Source organism: Panthera tigris, chromosome F3 (genome assembly GCF_018350195.1).
Source record: "Panthera tigris isolate Pti1 chromosome F3, P.tigris_Pti1_mat1.1, whole genome shotgun sequence".
Lineage (NCBI taxonomy): Eukaryota > Metazoa > Chordata > Mammalia > Carnivora > Felidae > Panthera > Panthera tigris.
Genome location: NC_056678.1, coordinates 19,001,205 through 19,027,392, shown reverse-complemented (window position 1 = coordinate 19,027,392; position 26,188 = coordinate 19,001,205). Strand labels below are relative to the sequence as shown.

Here is a 26,188-nt window from a genome sequence, read left to right as displayed (position 1 = left end):
AAGGGGTATAATGATAGTTAAGACCCCCAAGGGAAATGTGGGGAGTTAGGGGCCAACTGCTCCCCCTCTCCGTACCTCACGTACAGCCCCTCACCTCCACTACATACCACACACATATGCCTGTGTATGTGCACACACATACACATATACATACGCATCACACATTCACACACACGTACATATGCATGCACGTGCATACACACATGTGTACACATACATGTGCACACATACACGCACACACACGCACATATGCATGCATGCATGTGCACACACGTACACTTACACACACGTGTGCGCACATAGTTACATATATACATGCACATGCACGTGCACATACAAGTACACACATACATACACAGGCACACACATATACAAACGTACACACATGCATATACATACACAGGCACACATAAATACATACATACACGTGCTCACGTACACACACACACACCCCCCACGGGTGTATCTTCTTCAGGTGCTGGGGTGGAGGGATATTAGTAGAGGTTGAGTCCAGGAGATATAGCCTTACTTCTGTCACAACCATTGCTAGATGTCTTTGGGAGAGTAACAGGTGGCGACAATGGCTAAAGTTCACCTTCTTAGGTCTAAGAGTTTTCACCTGGGCCCATCACAGGTCTTCCAGGCCCGTGTGTGGAAGAGAAAGTACAGCATTTTAAACATCTGATGTCTAAGACTGTGCCTACTTACTGCTCCTCCCACGCTGTCAGGCAAACACCAAATCAAACAGATGGGCTGTGCACCCTGCCCGAAAGCCAGTGTGCTCGGGAGAACGGAAAAAGCGGCTCATGTCCAAGACGGGGCCTCTCTGTGCAGCAGGTCTCTGGTCCCCACCACTGACTTGGATTGGGAGATCCTGGGACAAGCTGAGCTGTTAAATTCACTTCTGAGAGAACCATGATCCCCAGAGGGCCTTGGAAGGCGCCACTGAGGTGTTATTTATTTATTTTTTCATGAATATAATTTATTGTCAAATTGGCTCACATGCAACACCCAGTGCTCATCCCAAGTGCCCTCCTCAACACCCATCACCCATTTTCCCTTCTCCCCCACCTTCCCATCCACTCTCAGTTTGTTCTCTGTATTTAAGAGTCTCTTACGGTTTGCCTCCCTCCCTCTGTTTGTATCTATTTTTTCCCCTCCCTTCCCCCATGGTCTTCTGTTAAGTTTCTCAAGATCCACATATGAGTGAAAACATGATGTCTGTTCTTCTCTACTGAGGTTTTAAAGAGCAGAAAGCACTTTTAATTACATGTGGGGAGAAGGGATTGGTGTTTTATGCATGGAGGGGTCTTAGAGAGAAACGACCTTCTTACTTTAGATCGATGTGTGAATTCCCCGAGAAGGTGCATAACTCACTCAAAGCCCCCACGGCTTCCTAAGGCATAAGTCTGTGTTCTATCCATCATGAAGTCAGAGCAGAGGTGGGATTATCAAGGGTTGCTTGATTTCCCCAGACATGTCAGATCCAGCATATCTGTCACTGAAAACTATGCAAACAACCATCATTATACTGAGCATGCTCCCCAAGCCAGGAACCGGGTGCCTGCTTGTCCACAGCGAAGTTCCTATCACCTCCCTCTTCAGTCTTCCTAGACGTCTCATTGCTAATCCTTGCTGAAAATGACTTTGGGAAGCCCTCCTCTGCCTGTGGCTTCCCCGTATCTGTGACAATTAATGAATATCCAACTGGAAAGCCATGCGGGAGACTGCAGAGAGGAACCCAAACCCCACAGCAGAGCTAAGGTGCATCGTCTTCATTTGGGGTAGCAGCTGAGAAGTGCTGCTGCGGAGACTTTTGTTTTCATTAATGCTGGAATTGGAAACCCTCCCCCTTCCTGCCCTGCTTCTTCCCGCACGTGGGATGATGTGGTCATCCCACACGCTCATCAGTAAGAAACTTTATCGCCTCCCACACTCCGTCCTAGAGCCTTTCTCCAAAGAGCTGAGTGTGGGAATTGGCTGCAAGTCAAGCCGACGTTATTTTTGCAATCCTCCAGCTAACTCACTTGGAAATGTCACCGTGTTGGGACGTGTGCTTTCCCAGCCATGCCGAGAGGTCTGCCCATATGGAGATGTGGAACAGTGCAAGTGCACGTGTGTACTTGTTCACACACGCACACGCACGAACACACAAACCCGCACGCCCAGTCACTGCAAAGGAGCATCCTCTGGGGCCTGGAGCTCTCCTTAGGCAACCTTCCAGAACGTTCCAAAGTTAAGCATGCGTTTACGCATCACCTGCACAGTGGTCCAGAATAGCAGCTGTGGTAGGCAGAATATCCCCCAAGGATATTGTCCCCCTCTTCCCCAGAACCTGTGAGTGAGTTACGTTACGTGGCAAAGATGAATCCGGGTGGCTAAACAACAGGCTTTAGAATGAGAATATTCTGGGTCAACCAGGTGGGCCTAGTAAAATCACTAGGGTCCTTAAAAAGTGGAAGAGGGAGACAGAAGAGGAGGCCAGGATGATACGACACGAGAAGGACCCCACCAGCCACTGCTGGCTTTGTAGCTGGAGGAAAGGGGCACGAGGCAAGGAATGTGGTCAACCTCCAGAAGGTGGAAAAGGCAAGGAAACAGATTTCTCCTCTCCAGGCTCCAAAAAAGAATGTGGGCCTGCAGACACCTTGTTTGTAGCCCCCTGAGACTTATGTCAGGCTTCTGATCTACAGAACTGTAAGATAATAAAACAGTGTTGTTTAAGCCGTGAAGTTTGTGGTCATTTTTATGGCACCTGTAGAAACAGAAGGTGGGAAATGGCAGAGAAAGAACGAGCATCGTTAACGTTACCCTTTGTAGCTCCCAGCCCAGTTCATAGAGGTGGCTACATGGATCTTCTAAACATGCATCAGGGGTCTCCAGAAGAATGAGCTGGAGGAAGCCTGCTGATCTGTTTTCCATGTCAGCCTCCCTCCTACGTTGTAGCAACACACTTTTTGGGAGAGATGTAGCGTACCTGGAGCTCTTAGCCCAGTGCCTGGAAGCCCTCGGCCAAGTGCACGCTGACATTCTCCCCCAGATCTGCCCAGGTTTGGAACCGTAGGTGTGTCTCAGGTCCGGGTGGGCTAACGGCAAACCACTGAGGTTGAATGGCTTAGTGCTCTGGTTGGATCCAGCCAGAGGTTGACTTTTGCTGTACTTTCTAAGGGTTTTTGTTTACAGTTGTATGTTTGCCCGATTGCTTGTTTTCTGATGGAAACACAGACTAGCTGGATTTAGCAACTTCTCTCACTACTCCATCCCCGGACTTTGTTCTGCCAGTTGGGCAGCTGTGGAGGCATCACACACACTTGCTTGATTTCACAGCCCCCGTCAATCCTGGCCACAGACGCTGACTGCCCTTTGCAAGATATGTAGCTTTTATGTGTCTACAAGCAGCACGGGCATCCAAGCTAAATCAGATTTTACTGGCTATCCAAGATTGCCATTCACCAAAATTCTTTCTACCCCAGATCTTTCTAGAGGCCAGTGCTAACCATAGAGAAATGTGTAAAACCTGGCGAGGACCATTGGTCCAGTTTCCCAGACTCAGTGGAGCCCTCCTCCCCTTTCCTTGATCTGAACCACTGCTTCTCTCTCTTGAACTCAGTTTGGCAGAGTAGCATGGCTTTCAATTTTGTTCTTGCCACCTGGATCACCCATTCATTCCAAACTCCATTAAAACCCCTTCCTTCAGGATGTGCAACTGGCGTACTTCCCTGTCTGCCCTCCCAGGGTCACATGGGACCGTTTGACTCTGGGCCCGCCTCTTGCCTGATGTCTCCACAGGGGAGGAGACCAGGAGGTTAGATGTTACCGTAGTCCAGATGTCTTACAGAGATTGCCCTTTTTAGATGGAGCACACCAGCCAGTTGCATTTAATAAAAGCCAACAGCCACCTGGAGGATAGGTAAGTCAGGGCTTTTGGCCACATCAAGTCCAGCCCAGTCATGTCGGAGGAGCCCTTAAGTCAAGGTTGATCCTTTGATGAGATTTGCACCTCACCCCTTCACCTACAGAATGGGGAATGAGGGAAGGCAGGGGCACCATGCAAGTTACCTCAAGGCATTTGACCTCAAGGGTAGCAAACACAAATCAAGTGTAGCCATTTCCAGGCCTTGCCTGGATCACCTCTTGGTGGGTTTCTACTCTCTGGCAGTGTGGTGGCCTGTGCGTGCCTTCTGCAGGGCACAATCCATCCCGGTTGGGCACCTCTCCGTGGCCGTGACACGTCTCTCCATTGGATTCCTGTGAACACCACCACAGAGCCGGCACGTCATGTGTTCCCCGCCATCTGTCACAGCAGATGCAGAGACTGTAACACTTCGAGCTTAGGAGGGCATCCAACACCCTTGTGGGGTCTTTAAAATTCACAGCTAACAGTCGGAGCTTGTGCTCGCATGAAACCCCTCTTAAAGTCAAGATTTAGCATTTGGTTGCCATAGCAACTTCCCTCATCAAGTCTGAACTCCTTTTCCGTGTAGATGGCCCAACTGGTTTTGAGGAGGAATACAGAAGGGGGGAGTTTGGTGGGTTCCGGAAATGAGGATCGTTTGAGAGGCAGATTTTGGATATCCTCAGACTCTAGCCTGGTATGTTTGAAAATGTCTCTGTTGATCCGGCTTTGGGCCGCATATGACATTAGATGGAGGGAAGCTCTATCTGTTGTCGGCAGCAGGTCCCCACATGGTAATGAGTGATGGAACCTCACAAGGAGATAATGACTGTGAAGGCAATTTGAGAAAGGTGAATGTACTCTACAAATGGTAGGTATTGCCATCATTAGGAAAATCAGGCTTTGCTTGAACTCTCAGTTGTTACTGCATTTATTTTTACATGTTTTGCAGTAACTAGATCTCGAACGTGGAAGGACTCCCTTTTTGGTCAATCCTTAAGTCTAGGGCATGGCCTCTAGCCAAGACCCTTCTAAGAGTCGGAGTGATGGGCTCAGCAGCCTCATGAGGTTACTTCCTGTTTTTCAACGTCCTACCCATGCCTGATGTCCATAGGGACAGCTGGGAAATGATCTCCTGAAGGGAGAAGCCTGTCTGTGAACTAGACCCACTAGTTGCCTTTTATCTCTGCATCTTGAGAGTTGGTGGTGGTCGTGTTGTCTGTAAATTCAGGGCAAAATTTGAAATGATATAATCAGTTTTCCATTTTGCACTGTTTATAAAATCCCTGCTTATGCAAATAAACAAAACAAAACAACAGCAACAACAAAAAACCTAACTTTGTTCCTGCCCTTGTGTGGCTTATAGTCTAAAGTCCATGCTTTCTTTGGAATTGGTAAGATAGGAAGGCTGACCCCTTAGTAATTTTCTTCTTTTATGATCCTCTGGTACTTGCCTTCTTTATCTTCCTCTCTCCTGGAGAAACGTCATTCATCTGAAAGCTTTATTATCATTTCCCTGATTTCTAGCTTTGTTTTCCTATGTTCCACTCCTAGCTCCCTGACCATTCTTGGGCACAGCTCAGCACCACTGAAGCCAGTAACTGTGAGCCTATTGTGAATCTAGCCCACGTGGAAGCCTGAGTTTCCCATACAGGAGACAAAGTACTAACCTCATACGCTGTGTGGACACCCCCTAAACTAAGAAGTGAACTAATTGTCACTCCACTCCTCAGCACCTTGAGCTAAACAGGTGTGGGGGAAGAGAATGGGTGTTACCTGGTAGTGGGGCCCTGATGGTCAGTAGCTTATAGGCCCATCTGGAAAAGAAAGATTAACCTTAGATCCTAACAACAACAACAAAAAACTCCTTCCTTTAGAACCTACCCAGTCCCTTCGCTCTAGGACGGTGGGGACCCCTCGCTTCATTTTTATTATTTTTTATCTTGGAAAGCAGAAAATCATACTCCAAGCTATGTATATCCCTTTTTAGAGTCTCTTCCTAGAAAGATGAAGAAACCTTATGTCCCTTGTCTTTTCAAGGCATGCCACTTTTACTATTTACAAATGGTGGGAAGTCATACCCTGTCCTTCTACTACCTATGAACTAACCAGCCAGTGACAGAGTTCACACGAGTGCTGCACTGGCTCCGGTCTCAGCAGTTTAGGGATACACAGCATTGCTTAAGGATTACTAATATAAGGGCACAGCAGCAAATGTTTCCATGATCAGTACTAAGTGGAGCAATGATTCTTAATCCTTGGGGGTCTTGATTTTGCTTGTAAATCAGAAGAATGTTGTGGAATCCTGCCGTGAGGAGATGTGCGCGCGCATGCGCGCGCACACACACACACACACACACACACACACACACGGTGTTGCATACAGTTCCAAAGGGGTTGTGGACCGCTTGGTATATTAATGGAGTAACTAATGGTAAGGAAACATAGTAATGTTCTAAACAAATATAGAATTGTGGATGGTTCTTCTGTTTAAAAGCTCCAAAATAATTAGCCATTTTCATTTAAAAATGAAAACCCAGAGTTCCTAGAAAGCCATAAGAAGTATAAGTGACCTCTTCTAAGTATGTCATTGTTCTATGGGCTAATGGCCTGGCATGGTGTGAATAAAGGTCCAGAGATGGACCGTCATAAGCTCAAATATGAACTCTGCCATTTATAAGCTGTCTCCAGATCCCTCAATTTTTCTGAGCTTCAGTTTCCCCTATCAGCATAGCAGAGCTAATAATACCTACTTTTCAAGTTTCTTAGAAATATTTGATGAAATACATCGCTTATGTGCTCTTTAAATACTTATTGATCACCTAATATGCACCTTGCAGTAGACTTGGCGCTGAGAAAACATGGTTGAAAAAGTTCTTTTGCTCAGAGTTCTTGTTCTTTGTGTTTACCGAGCACATATAGTAGGCTCTTTGCAAATGTTAGATTCCTCCACTAGAGAAAATTAGCACGTAGTGGAAAATGGGGAGATTGGGGGTGTGTTCATTCCGTGGGCAGTAGAGATGGGGATGTGTGACATAATGGGATTTATGGTTTCTTCCACACCATTATTAGAGTCTGAGTTTAATCTGATCATTTCACGTTCATTTTCTCAAACAGACATGTTAATCAATTCCTTCATGTTTCTTTTCCTTCTTCCTACCCTGCTTCTAAGGGGAATGCCTTTGCTACGAAGGTTACATGAAGGATCCAGTACACAAGCATCTTTGCATTCGGAATGAATGGGGCACAAACCAGGGGTAAGTGAGGGGATGGCAGATGAGCCGGTTCCCAGATGTCACCCTTCTTCATGCAGGCGGGACGCGGAACAATTGCGTGTAGAGGAACGGAGCTAAGGGGTGGTTATATTCTGAATAGCGAATGGGTAAAAATGTCACCATGCGTTTCCATATTTATACCATTCCAGTGACGTCCGTGTCATCTTTTTCTCCATTTACGAGTTCAGAGATGATGCCTCTGACTCGCAGCCCCACAGCCTCCAGCTGGGATCTGAAAATCAAGCTGTCCCTCTCCTCCTTTGCATTCTACCGCCAGCCACCAGGATTCCACAGGCAGAACTTAGCTGTTGATTTTGTTGGAGACACACGAAGCCACACAGACTCCCGTGGAGCTCTCCCAGAGCTCAAGGGGCTTTGTGAGACTGACGTGAGGACACACTCGTTTCCCCCACCACTGTCAGCAAGGGGGAATTGTGGGAATGCTCGGTACCAAGTAAGGGTATTTTGCCCGGATCCCCAGTAACCATTTCTTTCAGAGACCTTTGCTTTCCCCCAAGCACACATGACTGGGATAGAAGTTATCTTGTCTTGTATTTTTCTTTTATTTTTTTTTACATTAAAAAAATTATTGTGATGAAATACACACCTCATAAAACTTACCATTTTCATCATTTTTAAGTGTACCATTCAGCGGCATTCAGGACATTCGCATTGTTGTGCAACTGTCACCACTGTGCATCTTCTCTTGCTTTTTAGAAGCAACTTTCTACTTTGTCTTGGGTGCTGAGAGCTTGCTTTCTGCGTTGGCTCCCCCATGGAGCAGAGTGGATAGAGAAAGGGGTCGATAAACACTAACTAATAATAGCAGTCGATGGAACAGGGAAAACTAGAAAGAGATCAAGGCAAAAGCCATCTGAGAGTGATTGCTTTTCTGCTGATTAGAAATGTGTTTGCAGCCTGACAAGGTGGAAAAAGGAACCACCATCATTTCGCACATTGCCATGGAGGACTCATATTCCCAGGGTTGATGATCAGCCCCCTCTGTGTGATTCTGAAGAGACCAAGCCTAGAATATTGAATGTAGTTCTGGACTCTCAAAGCAATAAATATAGAGACAAATGGGTGAGAGTTTGGAGAAGAGCAATAAAAATGATTGAAGAGCCCAAGAGAGTGATTTATGACAAAGGGTAGAAGAACTCAACTCAGAGAACTGGCCAGCTGATGACTAAGTCAAGGCGTGATAGATGCCCATCGACGTTAGAAGAGGGCAAATGTTCTGGAACGGGTTGAGGTTGAGGAATAAGGACAAGAGGGAATGAAGTTAGGGAAAGGAAATCTGAGTCACAGGTCAGAAAACTTGAGGAAGTCAAAATGCCATGAAATTTTTCTGTTAGTGAAAATGAAGGATTGCTCTGTTTCCACTGAACCTGAGATCGAATCGGAGAGGCTGCCCCCCACGATTTGGAGGAAGGTGTTAGTAGAAGGGTAAATGCACATGAGGTAGCGTCTTGTTGAAAGATGGGTGGGGAGGGCAGAAGGCTTGGCTGATAGATGTCAAGCGGCGTATGAATAAAAGAGTGCCACTCGCTGTTTAAAGTCCCCTTAGTCCCCTCACTCTCTGACCCCTGACACGTTTGCATAGTGGATGGGGAGCCAGGATATTAGCTTCTGTGGTGGCTGAGCATCTTGGTTGGCTAGGATTCTTACTGAGTAAAATGTTGTAAAGGGTGATGGATAACCAGCTCTCTATCTCTTAGCCTGCAAACTTGCTGCTGAAGAAAACAACGACAAAATATCATTTCGCTTTTTGCCCTGAATGATCCAGGCTGGCCCTCTGCAGTGATTGGATTTGGTGGCTAATCGCTCAAGCCTCCACATCCCTCGCCTTGCAGACAGATCATGCGAGGACGGGCTTGGCCTCACTTGGTAATTGCACAGGGTTTGTCGTTCCCTCTGGCTGCGTGTAGAGGCAGTCTTAGGATGTAGACGAGAGCCTCCAGGGACTTGGTGGAGGCCCCACGTTGGTGTCATTTAAAATAAGACAGGCTAAAGCAGCGAGTCGCAGACTGACAGGAACATTAGCCCCAGGAAACAGACAAGGAGACCTAATCTGTCATTTCCATCTCTAATTTCCATTATTCTCTGATCATCACTGTCTGCGAGGTCTCGTTTTGGACACTAATAAAATAATGGAGCAACTGTTAGGAGGGAAAAAAGTGACTGTCTTGGGGATAATGGAGCCAGGAGTGATAAGCAGCATGCGTTTATATGTATATAAAAAAGTGCCAGACAAATGACTGCATTTTCCCCATAAAATGACAAGATGAATGAAAAGTGGAGGATGCCATACATCTTGATTTAAATCAGGGCTCTGATGCCACGTTTCTCCGAATGATTCTTGCAAAATTAATCGAAATTGATTTGAACGTGAAGTCTGTCACTTGAGTTGAAACCTGCCTGACAGATTGCCAACTAATGATACGTATTGGGGTATTATGGAAAAATCGATGGTGGGCCTCATTTTCCTGAATATTTAATGTTCCGGAAGGTGGAGATAAGCAGCGTGTGTGGGTATTTATGTTTTTCACCTGGGATCCTTGTATTGCGCATATAAAAATGGCTGAACATTCTTTTGAAGTAGAACAAGCAAATCCCAGGCCGGTAATCTTTAAAGTGAATTCCCTTGTGAAGAATCTAGGCTAATGTATAAGGGAAAAAGTAGCAATAAGCATCCGTTATTTCAGGCAAGGAACAAAATGGATTAAGGACACAAATGCAGAAAATTACAAATGGATGATTTGGTGAGGCAGAGAAGTTAACACCTGTAACTTCACCCAGCCTCTGCCTTGTGCTTTGGTTTACCTAGACCCATGTGTGGCTGCGCGTGCACCTACGTGCACATGTGTGTGGTGAATGTGCGTGCATGGTGTGCGAATGTGTGGCGTGCGCATGTGCATGTGGGTGAGTGAGCGGATTAGTGTGTAGAAATCCTCTCACTACTGTGCAGCATCATTCATGGTTTCAACAAATATCTCCTCCATTACCTATTGTACCAGGATGAGCTAGATTGCTAATTATAAGAAGAAGTGGTCTCTGCTCTGGAAGAACTAATAGTCTAGATAGATAATGGGCACATAATGAAAAAATTACATTCAATTCTAAGACCTATTAAAATAAAGGTGTGAGCAAAGGTCCATGTGATTACAGTTTAAGGGGTGACTTATGTGACACCTGAGAACCGAGAATAGGATTTCGTGGAGAAGTTAGATTGTGAACTGTTCAATGTAGCAGCTAACATAGGTAATTCCGAGCAAAGGAAACAGCATATGCCAAGGCGTGGAGATACAAGAAGCATGGCTTTTCCAGGAGTAGCAAATAAATAGCCCAGGGTAGCTTAAGAATGCAGTTAACAGAGACAGGAGAAGAGGATGATACAGTAAGGAAAGACTCGCTCTTGAAGAGCTCTTGCTTTCTAAGGTTTGGGACACGAAAGTTCCATATACGTGCCCTTAAAATTGTTAGCAGGAGGGAGAAATTCCAAGGTGTCTGTATATTTGGTGGGATATTCCCTCATTATACATTATCATTCTGGGTCCTTCAAAATAAATTAAAATAACCCTAAAAAGAAAACAAAACAACACACACACGCACACGCACGCACACACAAAATGGAACAAACCCACACATATCCTCTTGAGACTATCTAAATGTGTATTTATTTATCTGGATTCTGCACGTAGAACATAGTCCTAAAATTATTCTGTAGATAAAGTTGTCAAGATCAAACAGCAAAGAAGGACAGAATAGGGCACCATATATATAAGGCACGTGAGTCAAAGGGGTTGCCAACAACCATTTTTTGGTGACTCTGGTTCTACCGAAAATGCCCAAGGAGAAGTGAGGCAGGTTGAGAAATGTGTGAGTGGATCCGGGTGGTGAATCTAGTCACCGTAGTGCACCCAGGTGACAGGATCAGGTCACAAGTTGTAAAACTGTTGAACTCATTACACAAGAGGCTCCTGTTCAATAGAAGTAAAAATAGCTTCAAAAAGATTTAAACGAAGTCATGAATGACAGATTTCTAATGAGTTACTAAAAGAACATGGGATGTTTGAGGTTACATTTTTGGTCTTCGAGGTTGGCAACAAAAATCAATCATTTCCTGCCACAGCATCCCGGTGACAGGGTTGTCCAGCAGAGGACCCAGGATAAAAGGGTCTTACCCCCAGTATGAGGCTTTACCATGTCTTCTGTCTAACCTGTATGAATTCACTAAAAAACCCTCAGCCTCCTATCCCTGTGGCTTTATAGATACAGCCAGAGACTATTAGAGTATGTATTTAGTATTTGTTTGCTAGGACAACAAGGACAAATGGAAAATTTTCACAGACAAGAAATGAAACCAATAAATGAGGCTGGAGGAGGCAAGAGAGATTGATTTACATGAACACATTAGAGGAGGGAAAAAAAAACAAATTTATTTAGCTACTTTGGAGATTATTAAGAAAGGCTATCAATAGTTTTTTGTTGTTGTTAAATCAAAAGTGTGCCCAAGGGCTTCTAGATACATTTTTCAGGACACCACATTAGATAAAATTCATGCATTTGAAGATTCCCTGTAAATAATAGCCTGACTTCTTATTCTGGCATCTCAGATACAGAGGGCAACACCAAGGAGATTTCCCACTAAAGAACCATCACATATCACTAGATTTCAATGCGGAAGGGTTGTGATCGGGTGATAATTCATGAGAGGGGAAGAGCCGGCAGTAGGAAACGAACAGGTGTTTCTCTAAGGCTGTAGAAGCCATTGTCAGGAATGGCCCTGCTCATCAGAACCTTCTTTCACTGGCTGCTCAAGAGGCAACACGTTCACCATGGCATCCCCAGATAAGAACACATGTGTGCGTGCACATGCACACACACGCTCTCTCTCTCTCAAACAGCCCACGCTGCCTTAATCTGGCCTTTCCATTGTGCCAGGTGCTTACTGTTCTCTCCTTCTATTTCTACCACGTCTGCCTGCTGCACCCTCCCAAGAGTGACTGCCTGGGGATTCTAAATCCATATAAGGAGCAAATGTCCCACCCTGTAGAATCCAGTTTCCTTTTCAAGCCAAGAATGAGGACGGTGTCGGTCATGGTTAGCTTCAGTCCCTCTTTCTGGCTCAAAATACATCCTTGATGGCAGTAAATGGGAGGGGGGCTGCCCAAATGATGCCATTGGTAACATTTGTCTGGAGACAACTCTCAGTACAATGACCAGAGCTCAGTGGAGAGGATGCCTCTGCCTCTGGGTTCTAGGTATCGAGCAGAGACCAGGCTCCCCCGATTACTCAAAATGATCCCAAACCCACTCTCACCTCCTGACCACCTAGAACTGAGCAAAGACCTCCTCACAGCTGTCTGACAGAGGGCCACTGCTCGCCCATTGGATGGCAGCATCTGGGATGCCGACGTGCATCTCTGATCCCAAGTCCCAGTCTTGGGCGGTGTTTGGCCTACGCTGACCTGCCCAAAGTCTCTTCAGAAGTGACTCAGACAGAGTCAGACAGTCCTGGGTGACATACAACATTTCCTGACTTCCCTTTGTCCATTTCTAGCTCACTGTCTGGCTTTTATTTCCCCACCCACGTGTCACTGATTTCTGTGTCACCGATGCACCATTCACCTTCCCCCACCCCCTCAGACAAGATTTCCAAGCCAGCCTGGTACTGCTCTTTGTATCTCTGGGTGCGCTCCCCCCCACCCTGCCCTCCCGACCGCACTGTCTGTGCCAGCTCCTGTCACTGCCATGCCATGCACAAATGGGATTATCTCCCCATTAGCTCTCTTTTTGTTCTCCTTTTCTCTGTTTCTCTGTGTGTGTGTTGTATGTGACTCTTTCTAATTATACCTAACTTATTCACATATTCCTGACAAGGGTTCCCAGTGTTTGGACCCTTATTTCTCATTCTTCTTTTCTTCCCTCCTTTTTTCTTTGCTTCTGTCTCCCCTACTTCCCCCAGGAGTCGATGGAAACGTGGCTGTCCTTTCTCCCACCCATTTCAATGTCAAACAGATCTTCATCTTAGCTCGTAGAATTCAATCTAAAGCTCCTAGTTTCCTCTCTCTTTAGAAGCCTCGCTGTAACCTGATTCCAGCTGAAATATTGTCCATGGAAGGAGAACCAACCCCTCCCTGGACAAGCAGGCGGGAACTGAGCAATTGAACACAGATCTCCACCCGCCAGGACCCCCTCAGTCAGGTGTAATGGGATCGGTTCCCCCACTCGGCTTGGGAAACTGCACCTCGTTCTCGGGGATTTTCTCAAGTGAAAACATGTTTGACTTGACCCATTTTCACAAAAAGCGTGCGGTCAGTCCGCTGAGTACAGTGCTAGACCTTGTATGTTGCAGATAGACATCTGGCTAGAAGAGCAACTGAAGCCTGAAACCTAGCCCGTGTTCACCAAGGCAAGCAAACCCTGAGACAAAGGCGATGTTTGTCCAGATGGGCCCCTTTTTCTAATTTGCACAGAGGCGCTTAATGAGCTGCGCTGAGCCTGGCTGTGGTCATTTTAGGTGGTGCCCTTTGCTCCCCTCTTAGAGGCAACGGTAACCTTCTTGGTTACTTAGGATGATACAGAAGCAAAATACGTCATTAGTAATTGACTCCCCAGTGCATCTGAGCAGCTTATTTAAAATACGGATTTCTGATTTCTGCCCCTAGAGATTTTCATTTCACAGGTCTGGGAGAGAGTCCACAATCTGTACCTACAAAAAGTTTCCCCAAATGCTTCTGAAGCACAGCCAGAAGCATTTCTTAATGCTTAAGTCTTAAGACTTAAGAACCCTTCCTGAGCTGGAAGTGGAGTCTCCAGACCCCTTGGGAGGGCACCCTCTTGTCATTGTACCCACCCCCTGCAATGCAAGTAACGGATTTGTAGACTGTGGCTGAGTGCATCCTAAAGGATCCTTGAATTTTACTGATTGGGAAATAGAGAGCCAGGGAGGTGAAGAAACTTGCTTAAGGTTACAGAGCCGGTGGCCACACTTGACAGTGATGGGTGGGTATCGGAGCTAAGTCAGTCAGGTAAATATAGGTTTCAAAGGGAGTACAATGTGAATCGCATAGAACACCCTGAAGGTCAGTTACCAGCTGTAGATGAGAGGTGGACGTTCTGTGCTCTCCACCAGCTTCTCCGAACCCTCCTCCCCCTGGGACAGAGGGGCCTCACTGTGCCACCCTTCCCTGAGTGACGAGTGTCTGCAGTCGCCCCCTGCTATACTGCCAACCCCCTGGAGGAGGGTGTAGCTATCACAGTGTTCTCTCTGACTAGTCCAGTCACGGCACCAAGAGACTTATTTTAAACAGTGCCGGAGGCGGGAACACTCATATTTCCTCCAACATGACCACCAGGGTGAAAAAAAAATCAACCTCAATTTACCCTCCCATCTGCTCAAGAATGGAAGATAAATTGTTTCAATTTTATAGAAATGAATGTTTTATGTCTTGCCCATGCTTTCCAGATAGTGTCCTGAATTTATATATTCTACTGAATGCATGGCTATTTTCCACTAGGAATGCTCGCTGGACCTTCAGCTTCCTTGGGTTTTGGTCTAAGAATACTAGGTTTGAGAGTGCTGTCATTTTCCCTGGCTTTGGAGGTCTTGGCTATATATCTTTTTTTTTCCCCTCTAAAATAAATAGAAAAAAAAATCCACTCATTATCCCATGCTCAGAGAAAACTACCATTACCATTTTGGCACATTTCCTCCCAATTTCTTTTGCTATGCATCAAAAGTTTTGCTTCCCACTGCCCCCCTCGATTCTGTATATATTTTTGTTCTCTTTCATAATTTAACAATAAGCATGTATTACTCTTATAATCACAGAATTTGGAGGAAAAAGATAAGGAAGGAAGCTTTAAAAGTATCTTTGTGGTACATTACTATTGTCAGGACTTTTTCCACGAGAAAGTTATTATTATTATTTTTTTTAATCAGAGAGCGCGGCATAGGGTAGAGGGGCAGAGGGAGAGAGTGAGAGTTTCAGGCAGGCTCCATGCGCATCATGCAGCCCGACACAGGGCTTGATCCCATGACCCTGGACTCATGACCTGAGCTGAAATCAAGAGTCAGATGCTCAACCGAGCCACCTAGGCGCCCCCATGAGGAAGTTACTCTTAATGGCTAAACCTTCCATTTTAACCTGATTTTAGAGGAAAGGAGAAAGTGGTTCAGGGTCTAGCATTCTGGTCAAACTCTAATAAAACATTTCTGTAGGTCTGGACAGCAAAGGGCTGGATGAACCCCAAGCAGTGAGCCTCACATTCAGCACAGTGTTTAATGCAGTACAACTTCAATGTCACTGAAGACGTTGAGCCCTCGCATAATGCTGATTAGTAGCTGTGATAATGCTGGACTCAGTGTTTGTTTTTTAATATCACTAATCTTGATAAAAATCCTACAAACTGATTAAGAGGTGAGTAGTTAGCAGTGGTTATTCCACCTACAATTTCTGTGAAAACAATTTTAGTAAAAATAATCGTAAGGTTTATTCTTCCTAGAGAAGTATTTTTGGATTCTTATTCAGACGTTCATCCTGTAATGATCTTTTTGAAATTTTAACTTCATGTAATTTCAGAAACTGGAGAGCAAACATTTTGTCTCTACATATTTGTTTTTTGCCTTTTCTTTTTATAAAAGGGATGCATGTAACTGGTAGAAAAATTAGGGAAAACACACACACACACACACACACACACACACACCAGTAAAAAGAAGAAAATCCAAACCACATGAAGTACCATTCCCTGGAGGGAACTCATTGTGACCTTTTGTTTGTTGAGGTATATTTTTTTTAACAAAAATTGCATCATATTGTTATAGGTCTTGCTTTGTTTTACACACACACACACACACACACACACACACACACACATACACACACACGTATGTATAATGAAAACGGTGCCTAGTATTATTTGAGACTCAATAGTATGATGACCAGAATCACAGAGTGGTAAACAGAACTGTCTGATGCCAACATCTAGGCTCTTATTAAACCATGATGTAGCTTAACAATTGGGATAATCTTTTTCCAACCTTATAGGCTCCTTTCCATCAAGCTTATTAACCATTCCACAAGGTTTTCCACACCAAGAGTAGCATTATTTGCTTGAGGAGATACAGCCAAAATCAAGCTTTCCAGTCAAGGTTGCCCTTTGGATCCAAGACCCTCAGATGTAGAGGGCCCCAAATTTCAGTTGTGCAGGACCTTGGACAGCTGCTCAGAGCCCCAGTGTCGCACTAGCCTAGTTAGCCTGGGAGGTGGATGATCCCATCAGCTGCCCAGACCACAGTTCTCAGCATGGACTTCCTCCCATCCTGACGTACAACAGGGACTCCTTCATTTGTAGCCACAGGAGAAGGGTGACTTTAAATGGAGTGAGGTCTTGCCATTGTGGGATGGTCATAAATGGGAACACAGTCTACACTGAAAGCAGCCCATGTGGAGAATTAACATCAGTGCCAGGGAGCCATAATACTTTGCATGCCTGGTGTTATAGTACTCCCCCCACACTCTGCCCTTCAAGTGCTATAGTAATAGAATTGATATTAATATTAGTAATAATAATAGCTGACACTTCCATAGTCCTTGCGATGCACCAGCCACTCTTCTCCATATTTTTCTTGTACTAACACATGTGATTCTCATCTCAATGCTATGAAGTAACTACTATTGTCACCATTCTATAGGTGAACCTCTTGAATATTGCAGCAATATTGAGAGTCTCATAAGCCAAAAAAATAAAAAGAAAAGAAAAAGAATCTTGGTCCCTAGAGAGAATTTTCTTGCGTCTAATCCCTCAAGAGCTAGAGTCTCGAAATGAAATGAAAGCCAGAGAGAAGCCACAGTTCAGCCTTGGGGCTCTAGGGGCAGGGGATCCATGAGTTGACGTCTGGATTAAAACAATGGCAAGTGTGTGGTCTGTAGTTAAGCATCTCTTTCAAAATGATGTAGAGTCCCAGGGAAAGCCACAAGTCACTAGAGGGACCTTACTGGAGACCTAATAAACACAGTAAATGTCATTGGCTTCTTGCCCAATCCAGGTTTGAAAAAGCACTCAGACACATCCTGGGGGCCCCAGGCTGGTAACTGTCTGTCGGGGCAGGCATCTGCTACTGACTAGCTCTGTGCTGTGGCCAGTGTGGAACCACGGCCATGTGTTCAAGTCAAGATGGCCCATTACTATAGCAGGGGACATGGCAGAGCCTGTATGGATCACATTTACTCATTTACCAGCACAATCGAGGGAAAATAAAACACTTACTCAGGTCCTTGTTTTTCACAAAGATTTCAGAGCTCTTGCCCAATAGGTCAGGAGTGGTATCTTCATGTTTGAGACATCCATCCATCTTCCCCAAGCTACTTGGCCTAGCAGAAAGGTTGTCTGGAATATGCTCAGAGGTTTTTCCTTCCAGGGATAGGATTGGGTATCGTTAACTAAACTTCACTTAATAGCCTTGATAAAACCATTTCATCCGTGCAGGGAGGCTGTGGGTTCCTCACTTCCAAGAGGATTAGTGTTCACCCGCTTACATTTTCAACTGTAAGGGAGGCAGCAGAGCATAATGGGAAGAGCATAGCGTTGGACTCAGACACATTTGGGCTCAAATCTCATTTCTTTTATTTAAAAGCACTGCATTTGGGGCTGAATTTGTAACAGTTCTGAGTCTCAACTTCATCAGTAAAAATAAGGATAGTAAGTATCGACTTCATAGAGTTGTTATAAGGTTTATGAGGAAAACATAAATAAATATGTTGTACTCAATAATGCTAAATAAAATATGGAACCTCTCAATAAGTGATGGCATTGAGTTTTGCACTGGCATGGCCTCATTTATGTTCTTTGACCTACCACCAAATGATGTGATCTTAACATCAGTTTGGCAAGTTGGGTTTAGAATAACCTACCGCTGGAATTTAAACTTCACCAGGGCATGAACAATGCCTCGAATTTCACTGCATTGTCACATCCTAACACACTATTATCTCTTACCTCCTGTAAATAATAATGGGTAATACTCACAGGGTGCTTTCTACATGAAGGCATTATTTGTAAATGCTCTGAGAATGTTCATATCGTTCCCTCTTCACATTGTGCAGATGAGGAAGCCATGACATAGAGGGTCCAATAATGTGCTCAAGGGCACACTGTACCAATGGCAGGAGATGGAATGTCCCCAGCAGTCTGACCCTGTGTCTAGGCTCTCAGTGTGATGGATGAGGACAAGTATGGCCACCATGTGGCCTCTCAGGGTAAGGCCCTCCCAGCACCCAAGGCCCCAGCACTTGTTTCCAGCCTGATTGAACTGCTTGCTTCCTGACCATACTTACTTTTTACTTCACCCCCTCCCCACTTTTCCTCAGGACATGTCTTCCCTTTCAAGTACTCCCCCCTTATCCTCTCAGTTAATTCTATCCATTTGCCAAGGTCCTGCCCAAATACCTGCTCCTCCATAAAGTCTTCCCTCCTTCACCAGTTGGAATTCATCTCTTCCTCCTTTGGACTGCCTCAGACCTTGTGGCAGTTGCTACATTATGCCTTGGTATTTCTATTCCTCTACTGGTCTTGACTCCTTGTAGACCATAAGACCTTTGGAGCAAGAGCGTAATTTTGAGTCTCATTCTCAAGCACATACTGTCAGACATAGAATATGTGCTCAATAAAAATTGAATAATTGGTGAGATTTCAAGCATTATGAGAAATAGACTATCAGGGAGGACATTTATGTCAGGGGCAGGAAGGATGGAAGGTCGTGATACCACTCACAGCACATCACTTCCATGGAGGACTTCTTCTGTGCCAAACACCCTATTCAATCTTCACGGTAGTCCTGTAAGGTCCAGTCCACTAGGAACTTAAGTGAAGAACTGAGTTCGTACAGCATATTGGTTAGGACTGTACAAGCATACCCCTTGAGTCCAAATCCTGGTTCTACCACTTACTGGCTCTACCCACTTCCCTCGAGCAGATTACTTAAGCTCTCCGTGCGGTAACTTCCTCTCCTGTGAATGAGGATAATAATAATAATACCCACCTCATAAGGTAGGTAAATGAGAATCATGGAAAGTGAGAGTATCTAATGCATGGGAGTTAGCATCAGGCATCATAATACCTGCCAGGCAGATGGTTTTCAGGAGGGAGGACTTGCTTCCGTTATTTAAAATCTCTCAATTTTGACCATTGACCAGCAGTTCCTGCCCAGGCTGGGGTTGTTGTTGTTGTTGTTTGGTTGGTTGGTTTGGTTTTAACTTTCTTTCCTCTCTGTCAGCATCAAAGCAGTCATCCTGAAGAAACACCCCTGCTCGTCAAAGCTTCGTCTCTCCCTTTGCCAAATTGTTTCCTAACAGGCAGAGGGGGGTGCTGTTGGACGTACAAGCCTAAACTCAAGCCTTCTTCCTAATTACACCGCAGTCAGATTTTCCACGCAAGCCCCTAGCGTGGCAGGATGCCCTCTTTGAAGTCATTAGTCTCCACAGCAGGGAGAACACATCATCAAAGGCTCCGTTTCCCAGCAACCCCTGCTGTGCCCTTGTGCACCAGAGGAAGACTCCCGTTTCCCAGCAACCCCTGCTGTGCCCTTGTGCACCAGAGGATTGCAGAGGGAGAGAGCAGAGCCTACAAGTGCATTAAGTCTGTTCTTCTCTCCTCTGGCCCTGAACTGCGATTCCTTTGAACTGAAGCCCAGGGACAGGGCCAGTGATGCTATCGCAAAACCTCTCCCCATTCTTTCAGTTTCAGCCAATTTAGCAATTAAACTTGCTAGGGCCAGGGATGGGGGATGTGGGGCATGGTTAAGGTTCCAGTTGGTAATCTAAGACGCTGAAGAGTTGGGAGCTGGGAAGGGAGGCAGTGGTTCTGAGGCTCCAGATACTGAAAATGTAGTTGGTAATGACTATGAGGAATCTGCAGTGAAGTTAAAATTCTGTGTGTGTGTGTGTGTGTGGCGGGGGTGGGGGTGGGGGGTCCCTACACTTCAACCAGACAAACCTGGATTTTTTTAAAAAAAATTTTAATGTTTATTCATTTTTGAGAGAGAGAGAAACAGAATGCAAGCAGGGGAGGGACAGAGAGAGAGGGAGACACAGAATCCGAAGCAGGCTCCAGGCACTGAGCTGTCAGCGCGGAGCTCGACGCGGGCCTTGAACCCACGAGCCATGAGATCGTGACCTGAGCCGAAGTTGGACGTTCAACCGACTGAGCGCCCTACCCGCCCAGACCTGGATTTTTATCCTGGCCTTACCTCTTACTTGCCTCTTCATTTCTGACTTTCAGTTTCTTGATCCCTTTAGAGTTCAGTGGCTACTGTGAATGAGATGTTTCACGGAAACATTTACTTAGGCCTAGGTCTTCGCTTTCAGCAGGAACCTGGGCCTTATTTCAGCCCTGATGTCCGAGGCCTCTGCCGAGGCTAACCTGCCCTGTCTTCGGAAGATCGGCTGGTGGAGCTCCATCATGGGTTCTTAAGTGGTGGGGGGACGTCTGAGTCCAGCTCTCTGGGGGCTGTGCTGAGGCCGAGGGACGCCCCAGTGGCCTCCAGCAGCGAGCATCTCCTCACACACACACGGTCTCACCTGTCCCACCCATGTCCCAGGCCAGCACTTTATCCCTCACCTGGGTCGCCACGCTAGGCTTCTCACCTGGCTCCCTGCCTCATGACTTGTCCTCAAATCCATCCTCTTCGGCCACCGAAAGATCTACCCAGAGGAGCTGTTCATTTTATGCCCTGCCCCCAAATTCACCAGGGGAGCCCACGGCCCTACAGAATAAATGTGCGGTTTCCCGCGGTGGCCTCCAGCCTCTTTGCGACCTGGTTGCTGCCAGGTCAGCCCTATCACTGCAGTCACTCCTTGCCTGCACTGTTATGTTCCAGTGACACTGAATCTGTTGTCCAGCCTGTGTGTCTGTGCTTACCATGTGGGCACCTGGTTGTGGGGTGTTCTGTGCCCGCAGTGGCTTTTCCTAAACCCTTCCCTAGCCCACTGCCAAACTTTTCTTGCTATTCCCAACTTAGTGTAGAAGTCTGCATCCGGATAACCCCCTCCGAGACACCTAACTGATGCTACCCAGTGTTCTTCTCTGGTCCTGTGACTCCCCATACCTATCTCGGCCACTTTTTTCACACCGTAAAATAACGATCTGATAATTCTCATCATCTGTTCACTAATCTGCCTCTGCTATTCCACCTTGCAAGTTCCTCAAGTTCAGGACCATGTCTTACTCACCTTTGCAACTCTATGGCATTTCCTGTCGCATTCGGTATTAAGCGCTGAGTGCACGTTTGTTGAATGAATAAGTGATTGGTTGCCTGTAAGGGTACGCGTGCAAGTTCTGTGTAAACCTTTCCATGGTTTTCCCATTGCATTTCCTGGTGCTTAGGTCTCCTTAGCCACAAAAGAGAACTCAGCTTATTTTTATTTAGTATTTGGCATGGTGTTCCTTTCCGAGTCAACTCGTTTGTCTTCCAAGGGCCACTAAAGCAGTGCACTTTCATGATTCATTCACTTGAAAAACATTTAGCGATGACCTTCCATGTCTCAGGGATTGTGTTAGGTGTTCCTGAAAAGAAAAGATGAATGATATTAGCCAACAGTCATGTAGGGTTTATTATATGCTGGGCACTGTCCAAAGCACTTCACATTAACTCCGTCTTCACAACAACTTTATGAAGAAGGTACTGTCACCATCTCCCCTCATTTTGCAATCGATGACATTGAAGAACGTAGACTGTCCTAGCCCGAGTAGTCTAGAAACAAAACCTAAATGTTAAGGCTTTCTAGGAAGGAACAATCCCACGGGAGCCGAGTGAGGGGAAGAGATGACTGAGACAGGACGGGGCTACATTGGTAAGCTGGCGACAGCTTTACAAGAGGTCAGTTTTTGGACACATGGGACAGTAGTATAGGCAGGCCTTGTGGAAATGTGTACCTCTGATCAGTCCGTGAGGGTGGAGGGTAGACAGGAAGAGGGTGCAATTTATCTGCTGATTCTTTCCAGTCTCCTAGTTCTTCTGGGGGATGCTAACTTCTGTGGACATAACACAGCGTTGGAGTGAATGGAGCCCATTCTGTTCACTTCCTTCTCACGCCCACCCCCGCCACACACACGTTACCGCCCAGCTGAGGCTTGGATGAGGGTCAGCCTCAAGTGAGGAAGTGAGGGATCTCGTTAGAATTACAAAACTTCACACTTGGCCTAAGGTAATATACAAAGTGCAGGAAGTACAGGATTAAGAGATTGAAATATAGGAAAGTTGGAGGCTGTAAGTAGTCAGAGGAATGAATGAATGAATGAATGAATAAACGAATGAATGAATGAGCAAGTTGAGATGAATCGAAGAATGAGAAGGAAGCACAGACTGAGGTACATAGGTGCGGCAGTGGCTCCACTGATAACCCGAGTGCTAATGTGAGTCTCCACAGCAAGGTGACAAGCTGACAGAGTCCCCACTGACCTAGGCTAGGCCACCTAGAGTGTACTTGTGAGACAGATACAGCCAGACTTTACAGCAGTTGGTTCTCCGGAAGGAGAGTCTTTCTGGGAGAGCTCCGAGACGCTTTTGGCAGTGGGGATGGGTAGTGTCCAAGGATAAATACCCTGTTCCCACGTACCCCTAAGAACTGGTCTGAAAACCCATCTCAGAACGCTCCTGCTTTTGCTCTGCTCCTAGTTCCTGCCACAGCAGATTTAAAAGGCTCTTCCCTGGGGTTTCCTCGCACCTGGGTGTAGGCAAATGGGAGAATAATTCGGTGCTATACTGGCATTCTTGTCTCTTTCCCCGCTGGACTGGACAGTGGTGGAAAACTCCTTGAAGACACAGACTGTTTATTGGCTCTGTTTCTGCCTTGTTGTGTTTGCGACGCCTAGGCCTCTCAGTCGTACAGTAGGTGTTCAATAAACATTAAATCAATGGCTGAATTAATGAACAAATAGTACCAGGTGGCTGAGAGATCTACCGTAAGGCCTTTTTCAAAAAGCAAAAGTAGCAAATTTTTCTCGCCTCTCTCTTTTTCTGTATCCGCCGCCCAAAGTAATACCTGATGATAGAGATTGCAAGAAAGGTCATCTTAGGAGAGATACTAAATCTTATTGGAAAGAGGAAGAGAGACAAGGTTTTCTTTTGCCATTTCATTCTAGACAGTTGAGAAGGATCCTTTCTGATCCTCATCTAGTCTGCCTTTTCTTGGCAGGGGCCTCAGGGGTCCAGCCACGGGTCCTTAATGAGTTTGGATGCAGAATTCTCATTCTCTAAGCTTGTCTTTGTGGCTCTCATTCACGGTGTTCAGAGTGTATGTTTTTCCTTGAATGCGGGGTTCAACCCAGGAGGTTACTTCTCCGGTTATCTTTCAGCTCCCCAGAACCGGTATTTAACAGTGTGGAGAAGCAAACGATTCTGGTGGGGATCTGTTTCAGTTCACTCCTGTGGGTGCAGGTTAGACGCTGAGGTAGTGATCTGATTGTCACTTCTCTCTGCCTGTCGAGGGCTTTACCTACACTTTACTTCCTTGGTTCCCCGAGGACACACGGAGGGATGTGGTATGCCACAGCAATCTTACAGGGGCTCCGTGAGCAGAAACAGGGATAGCTGTCAGATACCCTACTTTCTACCTTCAATTTAGAAATTTAGAATTTAGAATTTAGTATTCATTTTTTTTCAAGTAACCGCTGAATTGTTAGGAGGTCAATAATACTAATACTTAAATTGTTTGGACCTAACTACTTAATAAATGAAACTAGTAAATACTTCTTTGGACCTGGAAGAGCTGTGAAAATTATTTTGTCATTTGGGGCACGGGGAGTGCGGCAAGTCCAGGAACCTCTCCTTACTTCATGCGGTGACCCCAGTAAGGTGGGCATTATTTTCTCAAGTTTATCTCTGAGGAGACTAACAATCAGAGGAATCTGAAAGGCGTGTCAGTGGTACAGCCGAGGTTTGAACCCAAGTCCACCAGCCCCCGAAGTCCAGGTGCCTCCACGGTCTCTCTACTGCAGAGTTAATGAAGACCCGATCTTAGACTGTCCGAGTTAATATGGGCTTTGGCAGGAATTCAGCCCAACTTACAACCTGCCCAAGCCACACCCCTGATGAGCGGGAGGAGTTAGCTTAGAGATCTTGTCTCCTGAGTCTCAGTTCTGTATTATTTCCTCTCCACTACATACACTTCTGTCTCTTCCCAGCCTTGGGCAGCCACCCATTATTGCACTCCACTTTCCGTGATTGAAATGATGAAGGTGTTTTATTACCTGAAGCACAGAGAAGTGAGGTGCTCTGGGGAACAGCACCACAACTAATTATGGCAGTGAAGGGTGTAGTTTACAGGGAGAGATGAAAAGAACAATCATGCAGTGTGTAATTTGGCTAAAGCAAGTGCAAATGGGATGTGGCGTCATCTGTTAATATCTAAGTGGTATAAATGTCAGAGGAAAGGGCAGGGAAGTTATTTAGGGGACATAGGTAGGAAACGTGATAAGGAGAAAGAAGCGAGGCTGAAAATGCAATGTTGATATTTATGTATTGGCCGGTGCAGGGAGGGTCAGCTTTCTGTAAATTTGGATTGGGTGGAGCTTTCTGGAGAGGTACCTCATGACACTGACCCCCGAGGAATTATCTAGATAGTTTTCTCTATTTGGGATTTTCACAGTTCCTTAACGACTGCAGTTCTGCATTGGTCCTCGACTGTGTCCTCTGCCCTTCCTTGGGTTCCTTCCTGTTCATTTATATCCATTCCAGGCTCTTCTTCCCTTTTTTTTTTTTTTGCTTTTTCCCTTTTGCTGCTTTTTGTCCCCTCATCCTCACAGTCACTTTTGATTTGCCTGCTTTCCTCTCTGGTTATTCTCGCCCGCCCATCCCCCTCCTCGTCTTTCTCTGATACCTGGCGTAGTCCAGGTTTCCGGGCCTTTGCTCTTCCTCTCTCTTCTTCCAAAGTAGAAGACGAAATTTGCCACTCCGACAAAGAGAACAAAAGCTGCGAGTCCCTGCCCAAGTTACAAGGACAGCATTTTCTCTTTTTAGAGTTTTTAATTTTAAAAGGAAAAAAAAATTGCAGCTTCTTCTCCCTCCTCCTGCTGTGCGTTCACTGCCTTCTGGGCTGGGAGCGTCAGCTGAGGGACAGCCTGATAAAAAGCTACTCCTTGGTTCTGATCATCTCTGCTCTCGTGTTTCCTTCCAGCCTCAGCTCCTTTATGCTGCATTTTTCGGAAATCCAGGCAGAGAATGGTAGCATTAGCATTTTTAATAAAGGAAGCTGGAAGAAGAGAGAGGCGGCTCAAGGAAGCTGAGGGAGGGGACGAAGCCCAAAGGCACTGACAGTCAAAACTGCCTTTTGGAGCCAGGGCGCTGTGGATGGGGGCAGGGGGAGGCGGACAAGAGAAGGGGCCGTCTTAGGAGAAGCATTCAGGCTGATATAATTGGAGCTTTGAGCACGAGCAGTCACAGTTGGGAGGTGGGAAATCGCTGTGCCGGACTGAGTTTGGCTCAACTTGATGCTGAGGCCTGGCATTGTGAAATGTTTTCTAATTTAGCTCATTTTCCCTGTCTTCCTGGAATGAGCCATTATTCGTCCATTACTGGTGAAAATCATGGTCCTGGCTAACCCCTTCTCTTCTTTTCTCTTCTTCCTCCTCCCCCTGTGCTCTGTAGGAAGGGAGAAGAAATAAACAGGAGGGAAGGGGCCACACCTATTCTTGCTTTAGAAACAGCGAGTGAACCTTGGAGACCCGGAGTGGCTGACATCATCTTTGCCTATTTCATTTTTCCAGGGATACGAATGCAAAAGTTTAATGGAGTTGCTAGGTTTATGTTTTGTCTGTGAGGCCATTGTACCTCTGCAGGATGAAGCTTAATTGGCTCTTTTGCCACCACTGAAAAGGAGAAAAAATTTCTCCTTGCAGAGTTTACTGTTCTGTAAAGAAAGTGCCAGTGATTAGATCTAATGCTTTTGACAGCTGGATAAAAAGTTGCTAAGTAAGAGTAGATTGAATGCATAAACCTGGAGTCAATCAGAAG

At 45.8% G+C, this 26,188-nt stretch overlaps 1 protein-coding gene across 3 annotated transcripts in view; it reads left to right on the top strand.

Annotated features, from left to right (window-relative positions):
* Positions 1–26,188, top strand: part of ASTN1 (astrotactin 1) — a 302,406-nt gene that overhangs the window by 154,617 nt on the left and 121,601 nt on the right. For all 3 annotated transcript variants that reach the window (XM_042975952.1, XM_042975954.1, XM_042975953.1), the window contains exon 8: positions 7,068–7,152. In XM_042975952.1, coding sequence (XP_042831886.1) covers positions 7,068–7,152 — 85 coding nt within the window. The remainder of the gene's footprint in view (positions 1–7,067; positions 7,153–26,188) is intronic.